At 35.3% G+C, this 21458-nt stretch overlaps 1 protein-coding gene across 4 annotated transcripts in view; it reads right to left on the reverse strand.

Annotated features, from left to right (window-relative positions):
• SIPA1L2 (signal induced proliferation associated 1 like 2) overlaps positions 1 to 21458 on the reverse strand; it is a 124406-nt gene that overhangs the window by 39006 nt on the left and 63942 nt on the right. For all 4 annotated transcript variants that reach the window (XM_033054207.1, XM_033054206.1, XM_033054205.2 and 1 more), the window contains exons 6-10: positions 20531 to 20705; positions 16757 to 16860; positions 10382 to 10539; positions 8382 to 8958; positions 2707 to 2981 (exon numbers count right to left, since the gene is read on the reverse strand). In XM_033054207.1, coding sequence (XP_032910098.1) covers positions 2707 to 2981; positions 8382 to 8958; positions 10382 to 10539; positions 16757 to 16860; positions 20531 to 20705 — 1289 coding nt within the window. The remainder of the gene's footprint in view (positions 1 to 2706; positions 2982 to 8381; positions 8959 to 10381; positions 10540 to 16756; positions 16861 to 20530; positions 20706 to 21458) is intronic.

Below are 21458 nucleotides of genomic sequence, written 5' to 3' on the forward strand. Positions count from 1 at the left end.
CAGAGGTTTGATTCTATCCTGTTCCGCCATGCATGGACTCTCCAAGGACAGGAACATTCCTTGTCAAGCAAAGGTGAAATGGATTTTACTTCTCCAGATACTCCTGTTTTACATTCAAAACTACTACTGTAAATTTCTGAGTAAACCTGACACCAGAGTACAAGAGAGACATGAACATATGGAGCATGTCCAGCAAAGGATCAAAGATGATTTAAGGGATAAGAGCATCTGAAACACAAGGAGAGACTGAGAGTGCTGGTATCATTCAGCCAGGGAAGGAGAAGGTTCAGGAGGAATTTGATCAATGTGTTTAAAATATCTAATGGGGTGATTAAGGAAAAAAGATGACAAAATAAGAATTGTATCCAGTAAAAACATAGGAGTCAAGGTGCAAAAGTCAAGTACAGGAAGTTCCATTTGAGTCCACACAAAAACTTTTCCTACTGGAAGGATGACTGCATGCAGATATTGAAATACTGAATTTTTGAATCTCCATCCTTGCAGATATACAAAACTCAGTGAACACATCTGTGAGCAGTCTGCTCTGGCTGACCTTGCTTTGAGCAATGGGATTGGATTCAACAACCTGCAGAGCTCCTTCCCAACCTCAGCTATTTTCTATTTCTGTGACAAGAACCTGCAGAAGGCTAAGAGAAGCAATTGAGCAGGAGACAGGGAGATGGATTTGCACAAGTTTTAACTAGTAAGTAGCAGTGATAGGCTATCTTTTTTCCCCCCAAAATATTCCCAAAAGGGATAATTTATCCCTTTCTACCCTCTCCTCTTTTCCCTCATTCATTAATGTATTTTACAAACAAAGTCAAAGATCATCTCTGTCAACTGAAATTCTCAGACTTGTCATGCAGTATCTATAACTGCTTTCTCTCTGCTCTGTTTAGATTATAAACACTGCAAAAATGCAAGCTCAAAACCCTCCAGAAACTGGACAATCGAAATAATTAATCATATTCTTGGGAATATCCAAGGGAAAATTAGTAGTTTTCTGTAGGAAATTGATATTTGAGAGAGAGACATTTCTCTTACATATATGTATACTGGAAGAGTGAAGCTAAAAAGAACTTACACATTTTTTTTCAAAATTTTAGAATAGACACATAGTTTTAAAAATTCATTTTTCTCAGTAATTAGTCACAATTTTAAAAATGCTAAAAATTATAAAGAGAAGCAGTTTTTGCAGATTTTTCTCAGTGTGGTAACACTCAGTTCAAATTCCTCCTACACACAGACTTGGGTGCTATGTATCACACTGATCTGGGATTTAAACACTTTATCTCTAGAAGAAGATTTATATTAAAGACAATATAAACAGTTCATACAGTATGTATTTTTCTATCAGGGCCTATAAAATACACATTTTTACCTTCAATATAAAAGGATCAGCTCATTAGGCTCATATTCTGTAAACAGCTTGGAAATGTATACCAAACAAGTCAGTGAAAATTCATACCCAGAAGCAGATGGTGAGAATAGCAAAGCTAAGCAAAGAGAGGCTTAATTGCAAATTTCTATCCAACTAAGCAAAACGGTGGTATTCTACATTCACAGGCATTTTGTTCAGAAAGGGAGGCATCCTGATGCAGGTTGAGGCAGGGGACAGCCCTTGTGTGTCATACATCAGGCCAATGACTACTTGGAGAATTGCCACCAATTAAACAGCATTTGTATACAGCTGGCATCGACTTCACAGTGCAGCACACTACGTAAAATTTTATTGCTTGCTGTCTTGCCAAAAGCAACACATCTAATGTTTTTTTTCTGTTGAATTAAAAATCAACAAGAGATTTAAAGTTGGCCTGCTACAAGAAGAGAAGTAATTAAATTTACTTGGGTACAGTTCTCATTTAAAATGGGCCAAATTAACACTGACTAGACAAGGTGTGTGATAAATAAAGTCACACTGTTACGAAGTTTCAATTTTTTTCTCTGCCTCGTGATATTAAAAAATGGGGAACATGTCTTTTGTCACCAAAAAAGGAACACTGATAAAAGAAAAATGCCTTTCATCCCCAAAAACACTGGTACAGTCACTGTAACGACTGTATTACAGTCTTCCCTGAGCATGAGCATATATTTTATGTTGCAATAAGACTTCCCTGCTTTAAGTGATAAACTCATTGATGTAATTCACCATTTAATGAGAAAAAATCAGATATCCGTAGAAAGTGAGTAGAACTCTAAGACTTGGTACCATGTATGTCCAGAATCCAGTAATTCACTATTTTCATTAAATTTCAACATAAGAAAAAAGTAAAACAAATGTTTTCCAATATTCAGGAGTTGGAGAAATCTCAAAGATGGACAAGGTACAGTTTCATGAAAAGGATTCCACATTTTTAAATTCAGTATTAAAATATGAAAATCTCCCATGGAAGAAAATAAGTAACATCAGCTTTCAGGATAGCTCAGTCAGAATATACTAGAGCTCACTTCCTACCCTTTTAAAGTCATATAAAAGTAAATTTCCCATTAAATTTCTAATAGGATCTTATTTTATCTTCTGTAACAAGTCAATATGGATTTTGAGGAAAAGATTTCTTTAAGAGCCTCAACAATATTATCACCCAACATGATGGACAACATCCACTTACTGAAGGCCTTCCATCAGCAAATCACCATTTAAGCAAGGAGTAGAGAAAAAAACCCCAAACAGGTACAGATGTTTCACTGAGAACTGCTGCTCGTTACCTTCTGGGCGCTCCATCCTCATGTGGTTGAATAATCACCACTTTTACTGTCACCGACGTGCGCAAAAGGTCAATCATTTGCTCATGGGTCAGAGTTGCCACAGCCACTTTACAGATCTCGACCAGGCGGCTCCCTTGCCGTAGCCCTGCTTTCCATGCAAATCCAAAGGGCTCCACGTCTGCCACTATCCCCTCAAAGTTCACATGGAATCCAAGCTGGCCCAGCCCATTTCTCCGCAGGGTCATTTCCGTGGTTTCACATCCTCTGGTCACTATCTGAGGAAGCACCAGATTGTCACACGATTGTCAGGGCACACAAACATTACAAAGTCATGTATGGCTTGATATTGAGTATCTTTAATATACCAACATTACATTATCTTAACATTTATGTTTAAATGAAGGTTTCTGCATAAAACAAAATGAATTAAACATTTCGTGATGCTAAAAAACTGACACCTCCAGGGCAGGCAACTGACCCATGCCAAGTTCTTCCCCCTTGCTCAATGTTAGCACAATGCCATTTATATCCTACTGGAAATTTTACAGCTGGTTTAGTTTCAAAACACAAAGCAAGAACAATGCTGCCCTGTCAATTACTTCATTCTTTATTGGCTGACTGCAGGTGTGCAGACATTTTTTTACTCAGCATTAAACAGTATTAAATCCAAGATACAACATGAACCAAGTTGAGTGAAGTGCCTCAGTTCTAGTAGCTTGTTTTCCTCCAGAAAACAGCAAAGAAGAAAATACAAATTTATTTTCCTTTATAGGCAGATTCCTAACTACCATAAGAGTTTCCATGTCATTGAGAAACTTAGAAACAAAAAAATTAATTTCCTCACATTCAATGAAAAGTAACTGTCATTATACAGAGCAGCCAAAATCCTTCAAATTCAGATTTTGCTAAGCAGGTTCATTTCTATATATATTGTGAAACAAGTTCTCAACAGTGTTGCCATGTAAATCATAATCATACAACAGCCTGTAAGCTGGGATACTGCACTCAGAAATTCTAGTCTGCATTACAAGGAAGTTTGAGTGTTACCCGAGCCTTCCCTTTTGTCAGTGTCACAAAGCCAGTATGTATTTAGCTTCATTAGTTCAATTAGAAAAAAAACCTAACCACTATGAAACATTATCAAAGATCTCTGTTTGTAGTGCGTATCAAAGATCTCCCATGAACACTCCACTGAGGCCAATACCTGCCTTTTAGAGATACGCACAAGTTACAAAACAGATCAAGGGATCTTCCAAGGTCATGCTACATTAAGAGCAGTTCCACAGCATCTCTTGTTTCACAAAGGTGTTCCTGCTGTTTATGGCTGGGTTTAGTGTGCATCACAAAAATAGATCGGAGGCTAGTATACTTTACTGCCGGCTGTGCAGGACAGATCTCTGCAAAGGCTGTTTCACAGCTTGAGTTAATTCAGGAGGCTATTTTAGAAAAGTTTCTCTTGCTCTCCATTGCCTGCTTGAGCCAGAATCCAGGCAGGCTCAAGTAGTTTATTGTGTGCTTGCCACAGCAGAATGGCCCAACCTAATTCAGAGTAACACGAGGAGGGAGTGGGACTGTATAGCTCATGAGATTTGGTACCTTAGTACATTTTAAAGCACTATTTTCTTTACAGAATATTTCTATATGGATATCTGTCACTCATCAGAAAAAATCAGAACTAGCACACATGAGAACAAAGTGCTACAAACCCATGAGTTATTTTAAATTTGCTTATCTGGTGTATGCTCAGGTTTTTAACCTGTGAGATAAAGAAATACGATTAGCCCTCATTCATTAAGAGATAATCTTCTGTGAATTATTGAAGATATTGCAAGGATCAGATATTCTAAGAATTATTGCCTGGAAACTGTGATTCATAATCCTTCCAGTTACTTCTGAAGATGTAGGTTTCAAAGTTAAAACGTTAAAGTCATTATTGAAATGTCTAAAATGTACTCTGATGGCTTTGTTTACAAAGTCAGGTTCTGGGTTTTCATAAGAAAAACAAAGTAGCTATTTCCTTTGTCATTTTTCAGCTCTGAGGTTTCAGTGCTGTTTAGAAACTTTCCTTTTAAAATAGAACTTTCTACTGTGTTTATAACTTTGCATATAGTATTAGAACTAGATAGCATACTGGAAACTTTAACATACTGTTAACCTAGCTCTTTTTTGACTAAATTTCAGTAAGAAGAAAAAACTTTCATCATTTGTGAACTAGACAAGTAAAAAGGAAATTTTCAGCTCTTTGTTAGTTACACTTCTATCATGAGTTTCTAAAATATACATTTAGTCATACAGTAGAAAGAAGAATATGCTATTGCAGTCAGGAGCTCAGCTGAAGGATGATTTTTTTCCATATCAAGCTACATAATATTCTTTTGGGGGGAAGACACCTCTTTATCGTCATTTCACAATTATAGACTAGTGCAAAATGAATGCACCAGTCAAAGTATATGGATTTCCCCAACTCAGAGCAGTCAAAATCTCTCCTTCAAGTTAGTTAAATACTCAGAAGTAAAAAGAAAAAAAGACAAAGATTCCTCTCAAAGATTCATCTATTCCCAATGGGAAGTATTCCAGGAGATCAAGTCCTCCCCAAATTTATATTCCCTAAAAGGTAACTCTGTATATTACATAGTAATGTCACATTAAACTTAGTGCTGCTGACTTGGTTGCAGCTTCACTGATCTTGTGGCTATGAGCTGGCTTCTCTGAATGCCCTTAAAACAGATAAAGCTTAAAGACAGAGATCCTCTAAGCGCCATGAAGAAGGTGAAGAGGGTTTTTTTTTAAATATACAGAATACTGAGGAAATTTTGTCAACTCAGATTCTTATCTTAAGATCCATCCAGTGTTTCCATTTAATCTTTTATCATCCTGCCATTTTCTGTTATACTAAATCTCAAAACCACGGCTTTTCCTGCCTTCCAACACAACCCTCCAAGTTAATCTATAGTTTGCTGCTCTTTCTATTACTAGACACTCTCCCCCACAAATACAAAGACTGACAAGTCACTTTTTTCAGTCCTGGACTGATTGTTTCAGTTCAAACTAAAATCATGGTCTCAGCCAGCTTTTTACACCTTTTTCTGAATCTGGATATTCCGATAGGTGTCTTTTTAACCTGCATTATTTAAATCCAGGCAATAAAGTCTAGTTATTTATTTGACAATCTCATTTAGTAATTGCAATGTTCTACTCACTGGTTTTAAGAAATGCTCTAACTCATGACTGAAAAGGGTTAATCATCTGGTCACTGAAGATTGATGTTACATCACAGTTTGAGCTTTCATGTTTAGCATCTGCTGGCACATATGGCTGAGTCAATTGAAAGGTTTTTAAAGTATGCACATAAAGTGTGGCATCAGAATTTTAAATACTTTTTAGTGGTTCTAATGGTTCTATACTAAATGTATATAAGGACTGTAGAAAACATTCAATTTTATGAAATAACCAGGAAATAACAACTACACACAGCTTTCAAAAGAGAGGAAGAAGCAGGAAAAAATTAAAAAAAAAGATGAGGCAAGAAATGGGGACAAAAAATGCTTTGAACCAAGTAATGATAGTTAACTTTCAATTAGTATGAAAGTTGGATAGGTAACAGGGATAGAAAAGGCAGTCAGAGTTCACTGAAATAGATAGTTGAAGTTAATATTCAGGTATCCTAATAACAACTGATGTTAAATTTGAGGCTTAAGCCATTTGTCACTATTTAACCCCAAATCTGGCCATAATAAAGAGGAAACAGTAAAGTAAACATAGATAAACCTTTCATTTTGTGTTTTTAATTACCAAATCTTAAAGATATATCATCAGTAACATGGGTTATTTCCAGGTTTTGCAAAATCGAGTAAGTGAAAAATAGCCAAAAAGTTGTCACTGCTGACAGCAGAAGTTTGCACTAGAACTTTAAATCTTTTTTTCATTTGTGTTAAGAAATGTTGTTCAGTTAACAAGACCTCATGGGAGCACTAATTTCTAGAAGGGAAATATCTGTCTAAGGGAAGTGAAACTGAAGACCTCAGTTGAAAAGGGTAATATAACAGAGGCAAGAAGAGTTTAAAGACATTCAACCCTTGAAATAATAATTGTACTTTGGAAGAAAGTTATTATTTAGAGCATGATAATGAGCAATGCTAAATGAGACTGCAGTACTAGAGAGGCCCTAAATCATCAGCTGCAATCCAACTGTTCCAGTGTGAAAACTGTAAGCCGACTGATTTCAGTGTTGAGCTTTCTAATAGAAGAAAACCCTACAACTATCTAAATAAATTAAGATCAAAGAGTGAAGTGCAACCACTAGATGCATCAGCACTTTTACCTTGTAGTTATTTTCATTTCATTTGGACTGATTGAATAGTTTCAGGACAGTAGTACTGACATGGTCATCATGTGTCTGAAAAACTTTACCCAGTCAGCTGTTAAAACTGGCATTAGTTGGTGTAGTTTTCTTTATTTTCTGCACTTTTTCACTACAGAGGAACCAATCAGCAGAATCACTTGCATAAATTTTTCCACTAATATTCTCATGGATTATTACAAAAAGTGTATTTTACACATTAAGATTTCATATATTCTTAAATTAATGATACTGCTACCTGCAAGGGTGTGATTTGAGAATAGGCTACAGCAAGAGGTGGCAAAAGCTTTTCAGTCCTGATTTCAACACTGGAACCATCCATGGCCTTAGGCAAGTACAGCAATTTCACGATTACAAGCCGCACCGTTTTGACTAAAATTTTGCTCCCAGTCGGAAATGCAGCATACACTCAGGAGCGGCTAATATGTGAATAATTTTCTGACATTTCCAACCCCGGAAGTGCAAACCAAGGTGCCAAGCCAAGCACCTGCCAGTAAAACCTGGGACTGTGTGATTGTTACAAATTGGTTACTCAGTTTCGCGGCGGGTGGAGCCGAGCTCCATGCCGGCAGCACGGGGTGGGGAGGCAGGGGGGCTCCCTCCTTCAGGCAGCGCAGCCGGGGGGAGACAGGGGGCTCCCTCCTGCTGGCCCCATGGCTCGGGGGGAGGTGGGGGGCGCCCATCCCCACCTGCCATGGGAGCCAGGGGGCTCCTTCCCCTCCTGCCGCCATGGGTGCCGGCAGTCTCCGTGTCCCCCTACCATTGTGGGGCAACACCAGGTTGGGGCGAGCGAGCCCAGTGGCAACGGCAGCCGGCCCCAAGCGGCCCTGCCGAGTGGCAGTGCCAAGCTGGGCCACCCAGCCCCGTTGGCAGCCCCGAGTGGGCCAAGCCCTCACAGCCCGAGCCGAGCCAGTAAACACCCCGATCCCGCGATTCTGTAACTATTTGACAACTTTGTTGCATGCGAGTCCTCACTGCGAACGACAGAGTGGCTTATAATTGGGTGCGGCTTGTGTATGGACAAAGAACGAAATGTTGCCGACACCCAGAGATGCGGCTTATACTCAGTGCGGCTTGTATTCGTGAAATTACTGTAATGAGATTAATGGTATCTGAAACCTTACCCCTGAAGAACAGGTTGATAACATTTGTCTTACATGCTGTTGTGGAGATTACTATTTGTAATGCTCTCTGAAGACTGAAAACATTCCTGAACTATAAATATAGAACATATTTAATTACATCTCAATGTGGAGAGGTAGACAAATAGCTGTTCATTAAAAAACTGGAATTCGAGTTTAGAAACAGTACTTACTTCAAGTCTTTGAACAATTTCTCTGATGTCTTCAGTACAATTATCTGCTGCAGACAGAAGAATACATTCTCCTCTTTCATAAAATATTTTGATGCTCATTAATCCAGACGTCCATCCAATAACATCTCTGCAGGAGCAGTTAAACACGACATTTTTTGATTCCTTTTCAATTAGCATGATAAACTCATTGGAGATTCCGAGGAGACATTCAATGTCAGCAGACTGGCCAAAATCTCGGGCAATCACATTCCACATAATTGCTCCAACACTGAATAGATGTGCATCTTTCCTTGGTTTCACTTTTTCCTTCTTTTTTGCCCCTAAAGTAATAAAGCTGAACTTGGCTGAAGTGTCCACTGTAGCTGTGGTAACAAAGTTTTCTGCTAGATCTTTCAAGTATTCTTGACGTGTCCTTGTGGCCATGGCTCGAAATTTTTCCGACTTATGTGCTGCATTTTCAGCATTAATAACTTTGGCTAAAAGGAAGTCCCTAAAGACTGCAGACTTGGGGAAAGTCACTCCTTTGGGAATGGGTGGACCAAATGAGGGAACATCTTTTGATCGTGAAACACCAACACTGGAAATAGAAAAAAAAAACAACCAACCAACAAAACTATTAATTCCCTAAAAAAACAATAAAATCAGATGCTAAGCAGAACTGTGATCTCTGCCATCCATTTACACAATTAAGTACAGCTTTGACATGACAATTTGCAGACATTTCAGAACACATCAAAGAAAACTGATTGGGTTGTCTGTTTTAGAATGCCTTTCTTCTTTAACTATATAAAGAACATTATGGAGGTATCTTACTAAAACAAAAAATATTGAAGATAGCTTCTTAGGGTGTCAACCTCTCCTTAATGTAATAAATATTAGAGTGAATTGCAAGAAATAAATGAGAGAAGTATTTTTAAAATTATTTTTATGCAAATATATTATTTTCAGCTGTCACTCAGTTGCATCATCTTAAAACTAAGAAATGTAAAAATAAAAACAGAATTAATTTTTATCCTCAAATCTTCTCCTACAATGAAGTGTGAATTCAATGAAAAAATTTTGATGTCAAATGTGACTATAATGGAGCATTCGCCACCTGTTTAAGCTGCCTACTCAACGGTCGCAAAACTGGAAAACATGATTTTTGATCAAGACAGTTCACGGTAAAATATAAGAAAAATAGGAATATGTCCGAATTGATACAATTATACCTCTAATTGATATATAAAAAATATATTTCAACTGAAAAAGAATTTCAAAATACTGTACACAGTAGGTACAACTATTATTTGTTTGACTGAAATACAGTCAAATTTGGAATGATGGATAGAGTTTAATAGTAAGAAAAATATAACTTAGGAAATGTCATGTATTAATCAACACAAAAGAGTTACTGAAACAAAATCAAGTCCTAATAGATAGTTTAAGTTCTAGTAGACAGCTAAAAGACAGCAAAACCAACCAATTCACAAATGAGTTTCCATCTTGGTTACCTTGCTAAAGTACATGGATGCAGTGACTTAAGCGTGAGAGTTAAAATCATCTGAAATGTATGATTTTTTTTCCATTCTCCAAAAGTTCTCATTCATGTGCTTAAAGGCTATGACTCATCCTGTTGTCATATTGTCATACTCAGGGATTCATACAGGTTAAAGTACCTTCTGAAATTAAATCACTTTCTTTCAAAAAAGAACACATGTAATACAAGTTCTAAATTAATTTGTTTGTGTATCTGCAAATCTAATTTTCAGTAACTTATTATATCCCCATTTTATGACCATAAATCAACCACATGGAGTTCTGCACATACCCCTTTGAGTCTACAAACTGTGCTCCATTACTCTAGACGTGTGCAAGGGAGACACTGGGGTTTCAAATTGACAGGGAGTGCAGCAATTTTAAAATTGAGCACACAATATCTATAAGAATACAAAACATCTAGAAAACACAGCTGCATTGCAGTCTTAGTAACAAACAAATAGTTGTAAGGCTCTACTCACCTATAACACACATTTTCAGTGCAAGGATTATGCACTTTGACAATGACAAATACATGTTGAAAGTGGGAACGAATATTTTTTGGAGTAAAAGGAAGTGCTCCTGGCTCTTGGAAGACAATGGTAACTATGTCATTTCCTATATGCCTTTTCCTTAGCAGCTAGACAAGAAACATGCATTGAAAAATTAGTTATTAAAAAAAAATCACAAATCACAAATTCATCATCTTAGGGGAAAAAAAACCCCAAACAAGCCACCAATTAAAATAAAAGCATAATTTTTCAGAAATAACTTTTATTGCATCATGGATAACAACACATAAAGGATATCAGAACTGCAAAACTATAAGAAAAGGAAACTGGGTTAAGTTCACAAAACTACTAGTGAATTTCCTCATATCCCCACACTAGCTCTCCATAGTTTCTGCTCATGTATATTTTATTCTATGAGAAAAATATATTTCTCTTATTCTTACTAATGCATCACTTCAGTAATAAAAAAGTGTTGCATCACTTGACACTTCTCACTATCCAGAAAACTATACATCCATTCCCTCTTTACAGTGTAATATTTGTCTCTACATTAAAAATATAATATTGTTTCTATGTCTCAATAAAACTTTCTTTTCCATGTCACGATACTATAAAATATTGCCCTTAATATTATGATCTTAATTAAAAAAAAATTATCATGGATATTTATCACAAATGTTAACTGCATACTTGAGGAACAGAACCAAGACCTACGGAGAAACAACAGCTATTAGGAACTCTTTAATTAAAAAATTGTTATTGTAATTGGTAGCTTTTATTATCAAAATATATTTAAGGACTAATTTAAAATACTAAGTCTTATTGTAGACCAAAATTTAGTAAAAATTACAAAATATAGCCAGTAATAAGGGACTACTACTCTCTCTCCCCAAAAACCCCAACAAAATAACACAGTAAAATGATGCTCGCTTTCCTCGTGGAATTATATTGCAATTTTAAAATTTTATATATTAATGGACAAAAAAAAACAGGTGCTACATTTAAAATATTTACCCAAATTATAGGTGCTACATTTAAAATATTTACCCAAATTATGCCAAAGATCTTGCATTGTCAACTAATAGCATAAAGACACCTAAAGCTGTACCTTAGCTCATGTGTAAACAAAAAGGACTTAAGAAATTTACTTGAAAAGTTTATGACAGAGCACATAAAAATTTCTCTATCAAGCTGATTTTATGGAACAGAATCTTTCTAGTAAGACTATTTTGTTGCATTTTTCCAGTTCCACCTAAAGTTAGTATTTGAGCTACCAACAATAATAAGCAAAGCTACACATGATAAAGCCTAGAGTCCATAAGTATGTTTCATTACAGCCCTTAAAATAACACAAAGGATGATATTCTGAAGGTAGTCATAAGGGCCAAAACCACAATTTTAAAGCACTAAGTTTATCTATATTATTTTAAACATAATCAAAATCCCAAATATAGATAAAGAAATAAGTCTTCTTATGAAACTTGAAAATAGACATAGGAAGAGAAAACAGTATTAAGTCTTGAGGTTTGGTCAAGTTTTGGGGTTTTTAAGACTAAAATAAAAATAACTGGTTATTTGAGCCATTTAAGATCCACAGACTGCTGCATACAGGTACACTATGAGGAACTGATCCCAGAACTAAGTGTGTCAGGTATACTTTAATTTGCTCATCTAGTGAGCCATACAATTAGATCATAGTAGGGCAGCACAAGTTAATGTTTGGAAGTTATTATTATCTCATAGGTCGGAATTCACAACTCAGTTAAATTTGTAAGCAACCTTCCAATTATGAGGTACAAGGTGATTAATTTCTGCCCTTGTTATACCACTAAGTGCCCAATTACTTGTCCTTGCTACAGTTGTTCATACCTATGCATTTCCATCGAGTAAATTATAAAAATTAGAATACAATCCTCTTTAAAGGTATATTTATTTTTCAAGACAATCACTGTTTTCAAGAATATTTTCTGCTTTTGTTGACTCCTTTAGAAGGTTCTGCTTGCCATCATAAATAGCATAAGCATGAACAGCATTCACTTAATTGGGGGTAAGTTTTAGAAACATTAGAAATTTTATTAGCAAAGACTTTTTAAAAGTATAGCAGTTCCCATATCCTCTCATTAGGATATTTTACAAGAGCAGAAACCTCTACACAAGGCACAAAAATAGAAATAGGAAGACAGGTCATTATTTTTAAGAACCTTACCAAGACTGTAGAGATCTTAGCGACTTCTTCAATTTAAAATAAAACCAGTGTAACACTTATAAATAGTTGTCATGCATAAGTGGTCAGTCAACTTCAACACAATGCAAAAGGCAAAGCACAGTTGTGGCTGTGCACAGAGGATCATAATGCAAAGAACTTCTAAAGGGGACAGAATTCAACTGGGGTGATCTGGAACATGGAAAGAAGTGCTCTGGATAGGATAAAGCAACAGGAAAAGAATAAAGCACTGAATGGAGAAGAGGGAGGGATCACACACCACTCTGCAAAATGTGAGATAAGGATAGCATACTGAAAATGAAAAAGGAATTGAAGGAAACCAGAACTCAGCAAAGTTATCTATAAGATGCCCTTTTTCTAGTTTCTATTCTATAGCCTAGATTTTTCTCCCAATTTTTACCTCCTATTTTGTTTGAGTGTTCTTTTCAAGTTCTCAGTTTCCCCTTCCTCTCCCATTTTGAGGTCTGCTCAGGTTTGGGGGTTTTTGGATGTTGTAATTTTTTTTTTTTAAATCTGCCTTTCTAACATACTCTAAAGAATCTCATGCCAATGCTGAGCACATTAGGAACTCTCAACTGGGATTACTTGCAGTAAGGAGACATCATTGTCATGTTAGAATTTGAAAATAAACCTAATCAAGTATGATAGGCAGCCAAAAGGAAATCAGTGAAGTGTTATGTAAGAATGCAAGACACACAAAGGGGAGTCCAGTCAGGAAAATATGTTAGAAAAGCAGAATCCATTAGATTAAAATTATTTGCACTAAATTATAGTTATGATGTTAATTCTCAGATTTTAGTGACTTGATTCCTAATTTTCAGATATGCATCTCTGAAGGAAAGAATGGTCTTAAAACTTAGCATATTAACAGCTTGTGCTCAGCCTTAAAAATCTACCCACTTCTGTAGGATTAATTGCTTTGTCAAACTGCAAAACAACAAGAAATTCTTGTTGAAATCAGTGAAATATACTCTTCATTCAATTGAATGATGAAGTGTTAAGAGGCAAATAAGAAAAACTCGAAACTTATTTTAGTACATTTCTAAAATAAGTGGTTTCAAAAGTTTTAATTTCAATTTGTATTCTTTTCCAGAACCAAAACTAGAAATGAATGGCAAAAGTTCTTTCAACAGATCTGATCAACAGAGTATAACCACAGGTCTTGTTACCCAACTATTTTAACAGCAGTTAAATGCAACAAGCTTATTTAATTATTGCATATCTGTTTCATTTTTACGTTTTCATAAAACCAGGTGAAAACTGATTATTTGAACAGATTTGGATTAATCAGGTCTGACCATGTGTACACAAACAGACTGCAAATGTGTGAACGGGAAACTTGCAAGGGAATGATTTGGAAAGGGACATTGCAAAGGTAAAGTTTAAAGGGGAAAGCCTTGAACTGCTTTGAAGAAAAGGCCAGTAAAGGAAAAGGAACTGGCCATACCAGGGCTGGTTGTCTTCTCCGTCCTAGGGAAGGAGCAGCTGACTTGAAAATTCCCAGCCTATGCTGCAGCCAAAATAAAAATTACCTTGCTCTTTGGATCTCCTGCTGGTTCTAAAACTAGAGGGATGTCCTGATCAGGGACCAAGCAGGGCGTAGTTACATCCTGGAAGAAGCAACAAACAGTTCTGGTGCAGCCTATTTTTGGCTCACAGGTATTTGGAACACAAGCAATGCTCAGTGCTTGCTCACTGAAGGTCACCGTCGGAGATTATGAGGAGTGACTGAATACTTCACCCAATCATTACCAAACAAGGGACATAGGGAAAGGAAGCAACAACCTCAGCCAGTACATACGTAATATGCTAGCAGAAAGTAACTATTGAATGGGGAACTTCATCCCTTAACATAACCTAACAGGAGATTTACTGTGGTCGCTAACTTCCCCTTACTTGGGTATGCAGTGAGCCAAACCCTGAAGAGACTTCATTATGTATTTTGGAGCTAAACAGCAAGAGGGGAAAAAAAATAAACAGTTATTATAGATCTGTTTTGCACATTAAGGCTGGCTAGTAATTTGGGTGCACTTTCATTAAGACAGTATACGTGCTGTGCAAACACTCAGAGATCTCATCACCTGAAAAATAATGTGGTGGGTCTTCAGATAGGCATACTGCTTGAACTTGGAAAACTGCCACATTATTTTGAGCCCAAGAAAGCCACGAATAACAACATAGTGGTCTGCTAAATAGTGAACCTTTTAAAGGGACAATGATGAGTGGTTACTAAAACACTGGGGAAAGGAGTGCTTGTTGCTAGGGAAAACCATGGAGGTAAAATTTAAAGATTTTGCTCTATAGAAGCATCAGCACCTGACCATAAAGAAAGGCACATAAGGAAATGATATGAATGAAAGGAAGGCACAAGAAGAAGTGAAAGGACAGTAAGAGGGGATGGCTGAGCAACACAGCAGTGAAGTCGACAGACAAACAGGAAAAAATTATGAAAATAAATGGATCATGGCAAGAGGATACCCTGTTCTCACAAACTAGGAAAATTCACGAAAGACAACAGAAGTCATGAACTCCAAGTAAGGCCATATTTACTGTCAGTGCCTGTGATTAGCTGTGAAAACATTAATTTTATTCTTTTAAAGCAAGCTCATTCAGTGTACTATATCATCTTCATAGGGTACAGTTTTCCCTATTTACATTTATTTCCAGTCAAATATTGTTAGACTGATTACAGACAGAACAGCTCCTAGTGTGTTTATTAAATTAATCCTGTTTTGTAGTATGATGCGACTAAAAGTTTAGAGAAGCAGAACAATCTGAAATCAGTGATGAAGATCCAATCCCTTGATTACTAGCTATGCCACAGCTGAGCATCTGATGTAGCTGAACATTCTGTCTCCTGAAAGCCACACATTTCAGGAAGTGAGTCATCTAAACTTTGTATTATTCACACGGTGAAAAGTTTGCCTTTTTATTCCTAATTTAATTTCTTTAAACCACATCTAAATACTGAGTGTAATGTCTTAACTGTTCACTTGAAACAGCTTTTCAAACTGTTCAGAGCTCTATTCACTGATTATCTAAAACGCATAACATGATACAGTTTCTTCCATTGTTATTTTTATTTTTCCCCTCTGAAGAATTTCAGTACTTTCACCTTTTTCATGTTGCCTTGACACATCTCTTTCTGCTCACACAAGACCTATTGATAGGATAGACACGAAGGATACAACTCCCATATGGTTCACCAATTCAATGCAAGCATCTTTTGTGTGCTGTTCAAAGCCAAAGTGAGATAGCATCCTAATTTCATGACAACCTTCCACAATGGCTGAAATGATTGTAACTTGCATGGCAAGGCAAGAATATTCCAAAACTAACTAAATAAATCAACATGTACTTCTGCATACTTGGAAGAACAAGAGTAGGAGCACAGAAAGTTACAAACTACCATCAGTCTGATCTGTGAGCAATTCCAGTGCTTTTCTTTTAAGCATTTATACTGATATATTATACCAAATGTGCTTGTACATTTTCATTAAGTCACAGGAAACATCTTAAGACAGGCAAGACAGAGTAACCTTACTGGTGCACCGCACTCTTTGGATGCTGTGCTGGTTTTTAGCCATCCTTAATGCTTTGAAGACATTCTGAATTATTATATAAGCAAAGGGAATTCTCTAGAAATAAGAAAAATACACTGCAATTTTCTGTTTTCAAAGGCACCTTGAAGGATACAGTTTAAAATTATCACTAAACTCATACATTAATAAATATTTCAAGATCTGTAATACAAGGATGAAGTGAAATAGTTTTAAAAATCTTATTACATGCATATTTTAACCATAAGATTATTTTCAAGATTCATTCCATTCAATGTTTAAAACATACATAAGATGTGAATTCAGTCCAAACTGAAAATAACTCGTTCACCAGAGGCACTATTGCCTTTCAATGAAATAGGGTACATGGGATAAGCTCCTGAATTATATAAAATAAAAATCCTACAAGATTTCAAATAAGTCTTACAATATTTCAAGAAAATAAATATAATTGAGTCACACTTCTTTTAAAACAACTTCGTTTTCAACCAACACTAGCAAAAAACCCCAACACTCAATGTCAAATAATGAAAAATTACAATGAAAAGCTAAAAAACATACCTGTTGCCTGTTACTGGGCATGTATGGAAGCATTGTTGATACATGAAACATTAATTCATAATCTTTATAGGTAGTATAGAGGGAATGAGTTCCTGTTGAATCAGCTGAAAATTAATTTAATCGCAAGAAGGTCAGTAAATTAGAACATTCATACTACTTTTTAGGACACTGCTGTGCATGCTGAGATTTAAATCTATTTAAGTAAATTGTGTCTTTTTCACAATTGAACAAAACCAGTTTCCATCAGCTAAAAATCTAGACTTTTATTTTTGTATTATGACATAGAGGGGTCCTGCAGAAAAAAACCCCAGATTTTGCTGTCTCTGAGACCTAAATAAACTAATTTTAAATATACTTCCATATCACAAAAAAACCTAAACACTTAGCTACTTGAGTGTAGTTTTATATAAAACGTATTGTCAGTATTTAAATATTTATAAGGACAATTGACTAAACCCATACTTTAGCAAAAGTGAACTGGCTATTTCAAATCTAACATTAAAACACATGTTGCAGATCAGACATAAAACATGTGCATAATACATATATTTGAAAATTATTAAAATAAATTTCATATATTACACGAATTAATATTTTCTTTTATTTAGAAAGTTTATTAATACTTAGCATTTTGTGATCTTTACAGTAAATTAGTTTTACACTGTATTCATAAGTTAATCCTTTTTATTCCTTTTCTTCAATTTATACAGACTATTTAAGTAAGTACAATGAACTTTTTAAAAGTTTAAGGCTTAAGTCTATTAAACACCCTATTAAGTCAAGACCACCACCAATTTTTCTTCTCTTTTTCCATGTTCACTTATTTTTTAACATAAATTTGTTATCTGCAGCAATAAGTATTCTCCAGTACACTCTTTAACACTGTTTAAGGTTTTAGAGTTTTGATTTGTTTTGAATAGTAGCTATATTCCAAAAAGAAATCAATTATCCATGTTAGTTCTCCAGTTAAAAATATATAAAATATCTGCAGCCGTAAATCTAAAAGTATTTGTGGTATACAATTAGGAGCACATTCATATAATAACTGGGTGCATCATTATGTCTGTATGATAATTAACTTCATTTATTAAACACAGATTATAGTTGCATAAGAAATAAAAAGCATAATTTCAACTGAAGTTTGTCATTTTAATGTTGCTAAAAAAGGGAACCCTTATTGTACGCTTCTATTTCAAAATCTTAGTTGAAAATCTAAATCCATTATAACCCTTCAGTGGCATTTTAGAAACACAGTTTTGAAGAGATAGAGAAAATATGTTACAACAATAAAACTTTTTTTCTCATTTCTAGTAGACTGATATGTTTTAAAACATTTACAAAACAAATTATATAGTATTCAATTAGTAAAGTTTCATTTAATTTTCTTATTTCTTTATCTTAGGGTTTGGAAACTGCATGCCACTAAAACTGCACTAAAGAAGGGCAGAAGAGAGTTTATAGCTAATATATTCCATATGTTCTTGACATTTGCACTGGGTCTGGCTTGGATGCAGCTAGAATTCTTCAGAGCCGCCCATTATGGTGCTGTGTGTTCTCTGTGTGGTCCCAGCAGTGCTAGTAACACACTTTGCTTTAGCTGAGGCTAAACACTGCCCACCCAGCCCTGCCCCTCACACTGTGCCCTACCCTGGGAAGTGTGCTGGGATGGCCAGGGGTTTGGGAGCACAGGACAGTCAATCAAATGGACCAAAAACATATCCCATACCCCATAAAGTTATGTTCTGCAGGAAAACTGGAGCAGGGAGAGTTTTCTCATGGTAGCGGTGCTCAGAGAATGGTTGGGCATCAGTCAGCTAATGGCAAGTGGTGAGTGACTGATTGTGTTTGCATCACTTGTATTGTTGCCTGATTGATGTAGTGGGGAGTGTGGTTTTCTTGTTGTTTGGGGGTTTTTTGTTGTTGTTTGTTTTGGAGTTTTTTTTGTTTGGGAGGGTTTTTTTTGGTGTTTATTTTTCCTTTCTTCCCTTCACTCATTGAACTCTCTTAATCTTGACTCACAAACTGGAGGGTGGGTGATAACACAAGAGGAAGAGGCTTATTTGCCAGAAAGGGCAACCCATCACAACATTCTACTTTCTCTGCTACGAAATGGACTGATTACTTATGCAAATATTAAATAAACTATTTCTTAAAATAAAAAATAATAATAAGAGAACTTTTAAGAGAAAAACCTCACAGCTACTCAAGCATTTGATAATATAAAAACTTAATAAATTTGACTCCTACAAGAACTAAGCAAGATTTATTACTGAAACATTGTGTCCATCACAAATATAGCTCCCAGAGACTAAATTATTGCACTCCTCTGAACCTGCAGGCAGTCAGAAAATGTATGATTTAAGTGTAAATAGGACACACAGTAATACTTCTGGTGTCACTGTATTTAAAAAGAAGTATAACAAAAATGTGATACTTAAGTCAATACTTTACATTTAATATGATACTAAATACTGTATCTTTTTAAATTCTTTATTCCATTCTGCCTGTTGCAAATTATGAGAACACAGTATGACAAGACAACATAGTTAATGGCACACAGACTTTGTTAAACATTAAAATCATGTTACTGACTGATACACACACAATGCTGATCAGTAATGTAAGTTCATACTGAAGCACAGCAAATGCAGAAACTGAATTTGCTGACAGACCAGCATTCATTTTCATATTTACAACTTACTAGGTGACATTCAGTCATGCTTTGATTGGGGAAAAAAAAAAGAAAACCCAAACACCCCTTATTCCTTTCAATTTTTCATCCTTATTTATCAATTCATTCCAGAAGTCTGACATCCAAAGCATGTTAATATGTACTTCTACAAATTAATTTGAAAAAAGATTTGTTATTATTCTGTACTGAAATAGGATGCAATAGTTTCTAAAAAGCTTGAATTATTAAAGGGAAACAAGCATGGATTTGAGCATGAAGGCAATAACGTTACTGGAAATAAACGTGCTGCTTATACTAGGTTGACACTGTGTTAAAATGAAGTAGATGAATAACGAAATATCCTTAGATCACAGCTCATATGATCAGCTGTCAAAATCCTGCTAAAACATCATTAAACTAAGAATTAATTCAAGTAAAATTTGAGGGTAGTGAAAACAGTGCTAATAAAGAAGTGTCTTAACATATCATTGACTTTTTTTAAACAGTTATATTTTAGTTCCTATTTTGCTACAAAATCCAACCAATTTGTACAATTAAATTTTTATACCACTGCACTTAGGGAAACTGAAAGACCTGGGGAACTGGCAGTACTAACATAGCACTGAGGTAGATTAATAATTATCAGCAGATAAATGATGACATGCTTACTGTGTATGCATGAGAAAACTTGACTGCTTGTGTGTGTTGGGTAAAAGCAAGCATGTATGTTTAGCTGAAATAAGGGAAATTACTCCATATTTTGAAATACATGTATTTTTGTTGTCTTTGAAAGAATCAGATGTTAAAGTGTACCTGAAGAAATATGACTCATGTAATATTTTTAATATTTACTCACAATTTTAACTAAATGAAAACAAATTAAATAAATTGCTTTGATTTTCAGTTCCACTAATGCCACAGAAAAAGTAAATGACCTTTCAGAAAAGGTTTGATACATGCTCTAATCATACACTTCATCTTCCTCATTTACCATGTAATCTTATTATTCAAAACCCAAAGTCAAGAGCACGAAAAGACAACACAATTTACAAAAGATCAGCTGGATAATTAACTTTTCCCCCAGAGCTTGAAATATAACTTACTTTTATTATCTAGCTGAGCCCTATATTTGCTGAATCCTTTTAGCCGTACTCTCTGGCCCAGTAGATCAAGGAACTCTTCAAAAGCTGGTCCTGCCATCTCGTTGTTGTACATTTCTTCTTCTGTGCTTTGGCCTGCTTTGCAGTAAAGGATACCAATCTTATGTTGAAAACTCAGCTGAAATTAAAAAATTAAATAAAAAAAGGAAAATTTACAGAAGCAAAGGAAAGTCAATACTAGAATACATGTTAACAATTAAAACGTAACACTGTTATAACAGAAGGCATCTGAAAGTGAAAAAATAAATGCTCAGATTTGGGAAACTAAGTCAACACAGAATGAAAATAACAACAAAATATCCCCACAAAAGATACCCTCCAACTGTTGAAAGATAATTGGATTGGCACTATTCAAACACAGATAAAAGCAGTACAAAGACTTTTCACTTTGTTATCTATAAAAGCACACTCCATGCTATAGTATGAAAAATGTAATTGGCAATATTTGTATATTGGTCTTTTTTCTCATATTTAAAAGAAGGTGAGTTTATTTTCCCTCGTTTTTACCCTTTAAAGTTCACTGTAGTTCAGTTAAAACAGGCCCTCAGAACAGTAATTTCTATCATGTAATGTTTTACCTCCCTCATAAAATCATGCACTGTTAAAAACTACTTGCCATTTTTAAAAGTATACTTTAAACAAGAAATTAGATTGCAGTCAAATAGTTTTATTAAACAGATTCTCAGTTATGGAAGGAACATTAAACAGATAAATCACATTTATTCAAAAATAAAGCACAAAAACTATAAAACATTTTTAGGTATAAAGAGAGATCATTACTCCTTGAGCAGACCGCTTTCTTCGTAGTTTTTATGCACACTTAAGCTGACAAAGAGGAAACCTCCACATGGATGGGTTAGTCCTATAATTC

Source organism: Catharus ustulatus, chromosome 3 (assembly GCF_009819885.2).
Source record: "Catharus ustulatus isolate bCatUst1 chromosome 3, bCatUst1.pri.v2, whole genome shotgun sequence".
In the NCBI taxonomy this organism is placed as follows: Eukaryota; Metazoa; Chordata; class Aves; order Passeriformes; family Turdidae; genus Catharus; species Catharus ustulatus.